Source organism: Opisthorchis viverrini (genome assembly GCF_000715545.1).
Source record: "Opisthorchis viverrini unplaced genomic scaffold opera_v5_183, whole genome shotgun sequence".
Lineage (NCBI taxonomy): Eukaryota > Metazoa > Platyhelminthes > Trematoda > Opisthorchiida > Opisthorchiidae > Opisthorchis > Opisthorchis viverrini.
In genome coordinates, this window is record NW_008751841.1 from 271,162 (window position 1) to 281,674 (window position 10,513).

The 10,513-nt window shown below is 42.9% G+C and overlaps 1 protein-coding gene across 1 annotated transcript in view; it reads left to right on the forward strand.

Moving 5' to 3' along the window:
* Positions 1-2,279, forward strand: part of T265_07757 (hypothetical protein) — a gene marked incomplete at both ends in the record, with an annotated part of 21,214 nt that extends 18,935 nt beyond the window's left edge. The window contains 2 exons of the mRNA XM_009173362.1: positions 304-443; positions 2,261-2,279. Coding sequence (XP_009171626.1) covers positions 304-443; positions 2,261-2,279 — 159 coding nt within the window. The remainder of the gene's footprint in view (positions 1-303; positions 444-2,260) is intronic.
* Positions 2,280-10,513: the final 8,234 nt, after the last annotated feature.

The following is a 10,513-nucleotide window of genomic DNA, read 5'->3' on the forward strand; positions in this document are numbered from 1 at the left end:
ACTGTTCTTGGCATGATTTCGAATGAGACGTTTCTCTCTTTTCTCCCATATTCTCTTGTTACTCTTTCCCATTCATCGCTTGCATTCACTTTTTATGTTTGTGACCATGCTCTTCAAAAATAAATGACAATATACCTCTTAGCTACCTCCGTTCAACCGTAATTTTATTCAGCTGAATTATATCACTTCATCGTTTAATACAAGTCATGAATCAGGAGATTTTCATGGAAGCATAGTTTTGTTATCCTTGTCGGGTTGTGGACATTGTAAAATTTCTACAACTTGGTCACTCACTTTATACAGGAAATTCCGTTCCGACACATATGGAGTGGGACGCAGACATCAATGCTCCACTGCTCGTTCTCTCTTGAAAACATTGACCCAACACAAAGCTACGTTTCATGGAAAATTATTTTCTACCAAGGCACTCAGAAGAATGAACGGTGGTTTCTACGCCAGCCATAAGCAGGCCCACTGGTAAGTTTGAATGGGGTGGAACTATCTTCCCCTGCAATAATAGCCCGTTAGTGTTGTATCCAATGGCGCTCACATTGCCTCAACAAAGCCTTAAATGATGGAGATCAAGTGTTAACCCATTTTTAGATTGTAAATTCTGTCGTCAATTAGTATAACTTCGACCTGATTCCGTAGCTTCGTGCAAGCAGTTGCTAACGATAAGGTAGTTAGAATCTGAGAAACATCACATTTTCAACACTGTAGTGATCCTTTTGTAAAAGAAAACTCCTACTACAGTGTCACCACTAATCTGCAGAAAGTCGTCATTAGTTTTAGTGATTAATTTGACCGATCAGCCGGTTTACCTAGAGGAATAGTACCACACTGCAATTACCGTTCACCTATTTTCTCATAGCGTATAGGAGCTACCTGGAGTCTTCGGGAAATAAGGATAACGAAAAGTAAGACCTTATCTCAGTGTCAGGATTTTTCAGGCTAACATGACGACATTCGTTGTCATGTTGGCCAAGCGTTCACCAGTGAAGTAAGATAACCACGTCGAAAGCTCGGATAAACCTGATTGAATTGAACGCCAACCGTACTCATAGTTCCAATATATTCAGAATTACTCTGGCCTGCGCTGTGAATACCAATATGTTCTTCCTTTGCAGTGAACTCATTTTCTGAGAATGGAGCCAAATTCATTGTGATATACGTATATCGCACATTTGAACTTCAATCCCCAGGTGAGTAAAACATTTGGAAATGAGGCACTTGAGATGGCATTTGCTGGTTTATTTTCCTTTCGTTAGTGAGCAGTTGTGTTGAAAAATTATGTATTTTTGCCCCTTCTAACCAGGAAATGGAGCTTAGTTAACTTGGTTTCTGGAACAAACAGGCAAATAAGATATGGTTACCTCATGGTATAAAGCCTAGATGTTATCCATTGGTTGAGAATCGGCTCCAACAGTAACAGCCGTCTTCACTGAAGTTGAGTTTGCAACGTGTCAGTAAAACTGGGTACTGCATTATGCCTGTGCTTTCATATAGACGACTTTCACAATAGGGTGACTGTAAACATTTCGGACCCTTCGGTTTGCCACAGCAACTCTTTGCTGAAAGGGGAAGAAGGACATTTTAGTCGGATCTGAGATCGAAAAATAGTACTAACTGAATCCTGAAAGTTGACCGTAGATCGTGTATTCCTTTTGCCCGTTACTGAAAAACCGGTGGCATGATTTCTGAGTATTCCTCCACCGGTTATTCACAATACAGAAAAGATAAGAAGCCTTGGTGCAGCGGTTCTAGCCACCCAATTTTGGCTAATAAAGCAATGCACCAGTCTGACTTGGCTGCGGACTGATCAGTTGGGACATGCCGTCAGTCACCTTGAATGAGTCATTAGTATGACGAATCCATCTGTCCACAAACTGTTCACTGTTAACTACGTTACCGACTGTGCCAGTATTTTACTGTTTTGACTCCGTCCCCAAAGGCACTGTCCAGAGGATCCTCCCAAAACTCTCATTCCCTAACTAGAGTTCTAGTAAACTGTAATTACTTTAATTTTCTTGGTTAAGATTCTCGGCTTCACACTTAGCTTACCGTCATTCATCATCTTTCTCTCTTTCATCTATCTTCTTTTATTGTAGCACTTCATAATGTATAGCACGACTAGTCGTACTGCCTTCTTTGAATTCTACCGATGACGTATTCGGGACTTTGATGCATCAGTCATCTTGTATTTTAACTCATGTCTGGTAATACAAATTGAACACATTTTTTAATTCTTCTTCTGTTTCAGAACAGAGTTTAGATACTGAGTGAAAGGTTCCTTAAGCGACAAAGCTACGAAAATCAGCTATCTCGGAAGAAACATCCTAAAGGCTCATAATTTATGCCCACTTAACACCACCTTTCCAAAAGTACATTTGTCAGGATGCCAACTACAGAAAGCTTTAAAGGACTCTCCTAAGAATATAACCCTTTCACGAAAATCGAAACCCTTGGGTGGATTTTCAGGGTATGAAATCAAAGCGACAGTTTCCTACAGGACTACATCAGGGCCGTTCAACTGTAATTTCAAAAGTTGTTTATGGACACAACGGGTACTTCACTGGTGCAAAATAACAAAAATGCTTCGAATTACCTATATGGTTCTCTGATCGGTCGTCTGCCCCGGTATGGATTTTAGTGAAGATCAGTACCGAAGATTCATACTTTGGTGTTCCGTTATTGAAATCACGATGGTGCGATAGCCGTTCACGTAGTGGTTCTTGTTCACTTAGGACCAACACTCAGAATCATGGAGTTACTGTAGGGAAGTACAGTATCTTTCTCCAACTGCTAATAAAAATGGGTGGCACTCGAGCGTCATTAACAACATTCAACTGATCGGCGGTTCATGTTCCTGAAACCGAGAACAATCTACCGTATAATTCAACTCCTGTTGCTCCAAGATATCTGGTACACTTATGGTTTCTTGAAGGTGATTGCCCGTAAGACATCATTTTGATTAAAGCGGATCGTCCCACAATCAGCCGTTGACTCATCAAAGTAACTTGACCATTCATCCAAACGGCCTATCCTAACTGGTCATCATTCCAAACAGAGGATTGCAACCACCGAGAACCCGATCGGTTGTTTGCAGAACAAATGTTACCCCCAAAACCTCTACTCTTTACTTATGCTAACCGGATGGGCTTAGACAAGGTCACTAAAGTGATCGTTTTGTTGCAATCATTGTAAGGAGACCTATGACTATCAACTAAGCTGTTTATTGCCTTTCGTCAAACAGGCAACCGGCATTCAAGTATACGCGGAATCCCGACTCACCTAGCAATCAGTACTGAGCGTTGTTCATGGGCGAATTCCGTTTAACTGACGCCTTGCCGCGATTAAATATATGATTTGTTTTCGAACCGTACTCATCATTGATTGGTTTCATATTTTTTCTGCTGATTACGACTTTTCCTATCTACCCGGATACAGTACGGAACAATGTTGTCATGATATATATGGAGGAAGAGCCTCAAAACCAATAGTTGTTAGCTTTCGTTCTTCCTGTTTGGACGCTCTCTGTGTTGCTCCTTCTCTCGGAACATCCCGTTTTACCTACAACCACTGACCTCTGTCCACCCCATTTGTACTGCTTCGTTCAAATGGTTACGATCCATATTATGAGCTCTTTATATAGTCCAGGTTTATTGTGGTTGTGTTTCGGCAACCAATTGCATTATCACGGTTCAAATCCAGAAGTTTGTGCAGTTCAGAAAGTGAACATTTCGACGTGAACATTTAGAAAACTGCCTACGTGTTGTTCCCTTTATAACACATCACAGTTGAGGACTGAAGCCAACATATGCACCGGAGTTCACAAACAGTTTGACGTAACCTTTTCACTTACCACTAACAGTGGGATTTTTTATGGAGCACTAAAGCAACCAATTAAGAAAACAGACTTTCTTCAGAGGGGTTTGGTAAGCAATCGGTGGATTTATTGCTGGGCAACGTTTCGCTTTTGACACAAAAGCTTCGTCGGGCCAAGCGAGTAAGTAAGTAGGTTGATTGGTTCTTAAGGCAGTCAGGGAACCAATCCGTGGGATTTCTCCTTATGACTAGTGACGTGATCAGTGCTGGGTGTTCAGTCTGATGTCCCTGTTTGTTGATTAGTGAGGATGACTAAGCTTTACGATAGATTGGTTAGAGGAGGGGAGTTTGTCTTTATGATGAACCCGGATTTTTTTTCGTTCCTGCTTCTTCAGTCTAGGACACCTTAATGGAAAATTCCTCTTGGGGTCGTTCACAGATTTCGTTCACCTGTGTTCGTCCAAGGGTTCTGGGACAATTAGTTTGGAGATGGGGGTGGGGTGGTTAATTGGATCTAACGCTACTTGGATTTTTTGTACTTTTAGACCCAGGCGATTTCGCTGATAACTGCACACCGTCTCGTGTCATCTCGCCTGATCTAAGACCGCTCTCCACACGTTTGCAAGTTCTACCCCCTCTATTCTATTCACGCCGGGATGCTTGGTGATTTCCACCGCCTCGGCCACCAGTCGCTGTGGTGTGAATCTTAAACCCCGTCTCAGGATGTCCACATTTTCTAAATCTATCCTATGCCCAGTGTCTAGGGCATGCCTTGCCATTGCTGAATCTTTGACTAACGCCTGATATTCCTCTGCGTTTCTCGGTGGTCTGCTAATGGAACGCTTATGCTCACCGATTCTGATGTGCAATTCCCTGGCTGTCTGACCTATATAAACCTTCGTACAGTCGTTACATTTTATTTTGTATACACAGTTCCTAGTCCTATCAACCGGAAGGCGATCCTTCAAATGCACCAACACCGAGCGTAAAGTTTTCCCCTTCTGGAAAGCTACTCTAATGTTAGCCGTATTCAGTACCCTTCTAATGACTTCAGATGTCCCTGTTTTGTATGGAATGACCGCTGTTCCGATCCACTCCTTGTTGGGCCTTGGTGTTGGCACCAATACCCGTCTTAGTTGCCGCTTAATTAAACCCACTGGGTATCCGCTATCTTGAAGTCGCTTTTTTACCTCAAGTTGTGCTGCTCTTCGGTCGACCTCCTCTGTACACAGTGCTCTCACTCTCCTAAACATCGCTGAGGCTATGCTAGCATATACTGCTTTTGGATGTGCAGAGGAGTAGTCTAAGACCGCACCACTATCTGTTGATTTCCGGTATACAGTGGTTTTTAATTTCCCACCACTTTTGTGTGTCATGTACTCAAGGAAAGCTAGTGTACCCGATGTGGATTCTAGCTCCATGCTAAACTTAATGTGAGGGTCCAATGTGTTCAGATGTTGAAAGAATTCGTTCACCTAAGCCCGCTTTATTACGACGAACGTGTCATCTACGTAACGCCAGAACACCCTTGGTGGACACTCGAATCCGTTTAAAGCTTTCTGTTCGAAGTCTTCTATGTACATGTTGGCCAAAATCGGGGATATTGGTGATCCCATCGCCAAACCTTGTTCTTGTCAGTATATAATTGAGTCAAAAACAAATTGACTGAGGTTTAGGTATACTTTTATGCCTTCAAGTATCTCGTCTACGGAGAGTTGCGTTCGTTCTTGCAGCATTGCGTCTGTCATTAAAAGTCTTCTAGCTACTTCCACAGCGTCCGCTTTAGGGACGTTGGTATATATCGAATTGACGTCAAAACTAGCCAGGACTTCGTCTGGCTCTATCTGAAACCCAGCTAGTTTTTTGGCAAAGTCGTACGAATCTTGGATGTGTGTGGGTGACTTGCCGGCAAGTGCTTTAAGGATACCTGCTAGATATCTGGCCAGCTCATGTGGTGGCGAACCTATGCCATCCACTATTGGTCTTATGGGGACACCTTCCTTGTGAATTTTCGGTAACCCGTGCAGTCGTGGTTGGATCGCACTTTTTGGGTACAATCGATACCACTTGCCTTGCCCCAGATGGTTTATCAGAGATCTTAGATACCTCCCAACTTCAACTTTACTCTTACCCATAATTGACGTGATTTTTCCGTTACTAATTTGTCGGTAAGGACCATCAGCTGTGTTGTCTAACTTTATGAAGATAGTCACTCTTATTCATGACGACCGTGGCCTTACCTTTATCTGCCTTTGTAATTACTATGCTGTCTACATTTTTTAACGTGTGCAATGTTTGGAACCCCTGGTTGCTGGGACTTCAGGACTGTGACCAACTGTACACGTAATTTTTCCGTTTCCATTGAAGGAAGCTTCTGAAACACAGACTCAACACTAGGGATGATCTCTTCCGCCCTTATAACGCCTTTACTTACTGCAAAATTCAATCCCTTCTCTAACAGACAACGTTCTTCTTCAATTAAGGGTCTATCTGATAAATTGACTACGCTACAATAGGTAGCTGGATGGCTTACTCTTCTCTGCTGTGTTACTAGAACAGTGAGTGATAGAAAGCAATTTCTCGAACTTACGTATTTGTCTGTCCTTGCACTGTTTACCTTGAGCTGATTTCACTTCCTTCGTTTTGGTATCTAGTAATTCTAATTCAGCAGGCGAGAGTGTGGACTGAAGATCATGGTTGAGACGACATGCGCGGTGGCGGATATCAGTTAAACGTTGGGTGGTTAAATGGATCCTCTGTTTGAGGAATGACTTGGCCGCTGAAGAAGCAATTCGAGCAGAAGCGGGGGACGCATCTAGTGGCTTAACAACGTTGCCCAGCAATAAATCCACCGATTGTTTACCAAACCCCTCTGAAACGATGACTTCCAAATCGGTCCCAAACATTTTCCAATTGACTGAAAACGGACTCTTCCTTCGAATTCCCATCATTTTTTTGTTTTGAAACAAAATACGCGTGCAAAAAACTGTATAAACACGACAAAGTGGTATTGTATTTGTGAACACCGTCGTGAGTGTAAGCCAGATCCCGACTTGTATCGGCAGAGCAACTGGCCTGAACTTCTCGTTAGCTGACTTTCTTGGTAGTGACCTTAGTGGTGCTCTTTTCTTTGTTTTTTTTTAACTTGAGCTGATTTAGTGACAGGAGTGACAAGCATATTCCATTCACAATAAGGAGGTCCCCAGTATTGTATTGGTTGACCATTGCTTAATTCCTGTACACGTTCGTAAGTACAATAACGCACTGATGATGTCACCTCGATTGGTGATGAAACGTTTGAAGTCAAATTGCCCAGCTCAGCGAACAAGCCAACGACCACCACGTTCGTAAGTTTTATTACTATGTGGAAGAAGGAACTTTCGAGTTCATAGGATGTGGTAAATGCGCAGCACTTACTACGCTGATTCGGTGATGTGGGAGTAAGCTCTATGCAGGGAGCAACATAAGAAGCCAAAGTAGTTGGCTGAAAATATACTTCATTTTTATTCCACTACTTTGTTTTACACCTTAAAATTCCCGAAAATGATGTGTACTCCGAATAATGGCTGCCGTAATTTTGCACATGAACGGCGTTCTTGTCTAGTAGATACGCTGCCCTGGGATGACTTGGATCTACCCCTTTGTCATCCCTACCCCGCTGCCCTGTCGTCCGTGGGTATGGAGATTAAGTATCAGTTCCAGCTGCATCCATCAGTGACAAATCCACGTATAATACCTCCGTTTGCCAGGTGCTATGTACACGTTCCACAATGAGGACTGAATGTCAGGCAGTGTCACGCGAAACTACCGGCTGCATGATGGATGCAGTTTCTGAATTGCTTTCCCCTCTTCCACTTCTCGTCACAGCAACAGCGCCTTCTGAATGGGCCGGATTTGCTCTCGATGTATTATTTAGCGCATTTTAGGTCTGCTATGCTTCTCCGAGCTAGTTCGTTTATCAATGTTCCATGTCAGGTGCAATCAGGTCACCATGAGTTTCGTTAAACACAAAATTCGTGCAACATGTGGAATTCAAAATTTCCGCGAACCAATAATACAATGATGCGACTCGTGCAATGCGCCCACCTACGAACTAATTTCGTTTAAACTGGGGACCTACCTGTGACATGTTTTTCAGAAACCGAATGTGTAGTATGTTCTGTCGGGAGAGCGGTGCAATCTTCTAATGGCTGTGACCACCTTTGCTCCATTATCATTATGGTCGCAATGGCCACATATTTGGTACACTTTTTTGCTGTACTTGATTTCTGAAGAGATTCTGTAGTGTAATAGACATTGTCCTTGTTATCCTTCCCGTTTCCCATGACTAATCCTGGTGAAAGTATGGATTTCTTGAATACATGAACTGAAACGTATATACAAAACTCTGATGACCACGGGAAACGTTTTACTCCTTGACAGAACAATGACTTGGTACCACGATGTACTTCAAGAAGACGAAGTGATCCCGTAACCTACAGCTTGTCAAATGATCTCAGCTGCCCTCAACCAAGCAGCCATGGCGGTCCCACCTATTTTCAGCCTACTATTTTAAAATTTGAAAGAGTAATCTGTGAGTAGTCCTGTCTTTCAGGGAGCCGGTAATACATTTTGATCTTTGTTTTGTTTCCTTTCATGCTAATTATGAATTTGTACAGGTTCCAGATGCCACCAAAATATTTTATGCCTTCGGCATCGACCTAGGAAAACGGAGACGTTAAAACTTGGGTTAAGGCTTTTGCTGAGTTCCAAAACCAAAATATATGTGTCCTCTGGTTAAGAATTGACTTTACTGGGCAGTAAGATGTAGATTTCACGCGTAGCTGACCGCTTGTTGGAGCAGGTTGTGCTTCGATTAACCTGAGGAAGTAATTCATTTGCTCTGGTTATTTTAATTCGGAGTCGAAAATCGATACCAATTAATAGGTTTTCTGAGTGATGATAGCATACACATTGCCTTAAGGGAAAGTATGTACAGCATTTACTCCCCATCGTTGTTCCCATTACTGCGTCGTTCGTACGACTGTTGTTCGCGCCCTATTGTCAAACTGATTCACGAGAAAAACGATAGTTGTTAAGTAGGTAAGTGAATTTTCGGCAACTGGATACTAACTAGTCGGAATCTTGTTAAAAAATAAGCGTGGTGTATAAAATAAGAAGGGTAACTCTCATATTTTAACTCTGCGTTGTTGAATGTAGAGTCATCAGGTGTCAAGTAAACGAAGCAATGTCCGATGGGGGGACGTTTTGTCACGGATGTCCTGCCGCAACACTTAGTTTGTAGATGGACAGTGAAAACTCAGCCTTGGAGATATCGTTATCTGTTTCAGCTGAATGCTTTGAAACTAGGCCACTTCATGTTTTAGAGAATGTTTACTGGCCCTAGAAGTCGACTGTCGTACTTTCCAAAATTCTCTCATACCAATGCACAGACGCAGATACACGTACACACTTGTGATGTCATTGTTTTTCTTTGTACCCTGGCACTTTGTTTACCCGTTCTAGGCACACAAATTTGTGTGCTGCGACGAGCGTGTCACGCCATTGGAACACACATGGCTGCGTATAATCCGAATCATGCGTCAGTGATAAGTTACTGGTATGTAGGGTCTAAGGATGCGCGAACTGATTTTATAGAGGGAGCCCTACACCAGACCGTGCCAACACGCCGCTTCTCATACCCCAACGAACACCATCCCTGTGGGATAGAGAAATCAGGGTGGGGCATTTGGGGGCTAGCAACAAACGTGACACATGGGTCGACTACCACTCCAGGCCGGGATGACCTCCTACGCCACAATTTTGTTTTATCGTTTGTGCCACATGTCACCCGACAAAGCAAGTTGTGTGTAAGCCGTGAGGTTTCCCTTCAAACTTACAGTACTGGGTAAGTGGTCTCCGTGACGCTCAAGTGGGCATTTCTCGGTGGGGAAGAAAAATTTCCAACCTTCCAGTACAGAGCCGGAGGCACTCGACAACCATTGTGGTTATGTTGCTGCCATGGTCTTCCAGCGGAATGTTTGAATGTGGCCTGATGTCCCTAAGCACTATTCAAAAGGAGCACCTGTTTGTCTGCGGCGTCCTGAAGATCAAATGCCCGTAGTAACTCCACATTTTGACTGTGTGAACTTTGAAGAGTTATTTTTGTTTTTGTCCTCTGAGGTCATCTGTTAAACCTCTAATCTTGCTGATTCGACGTTGCTGCCATTACATAGAGAAGTAAATAGATTTACATCAAGCTTAATAAAGAATTCCGCGGATCGGCATACTGCTAAATGTGTAAGTCGGACGCATATTATACAAAAAACTAGTGGGTCTCGAAATTTTCCGCCCAATTTCATCAATGGCGGTGCAGTTTTCTTCCTCAATGACGGGCGACGGGAACATATATAATCATAACGGGACAACGAAATAAATTCAGCTTTATTTATCGACCTGCTTCATCCTTCTATCTTCACCCAGGATATAAAGATACTTTACAAAGTTACATTAGTACGAACTGGCGGTAAGCCGTGAGTTCTTTCAGCAACTACCATGTATGTATAGCAAATCACAGATCTGCAAGCGTTCAGCGTGTCGCTTACGTGTGAAACTTGGCCGATATAGACTGAATCAGTCACATATCAAATCTAATTTCGTCTCACTATCTTCTGAGATTGTCCGGTTAGAGTCGTTTCTATAGGGCTGT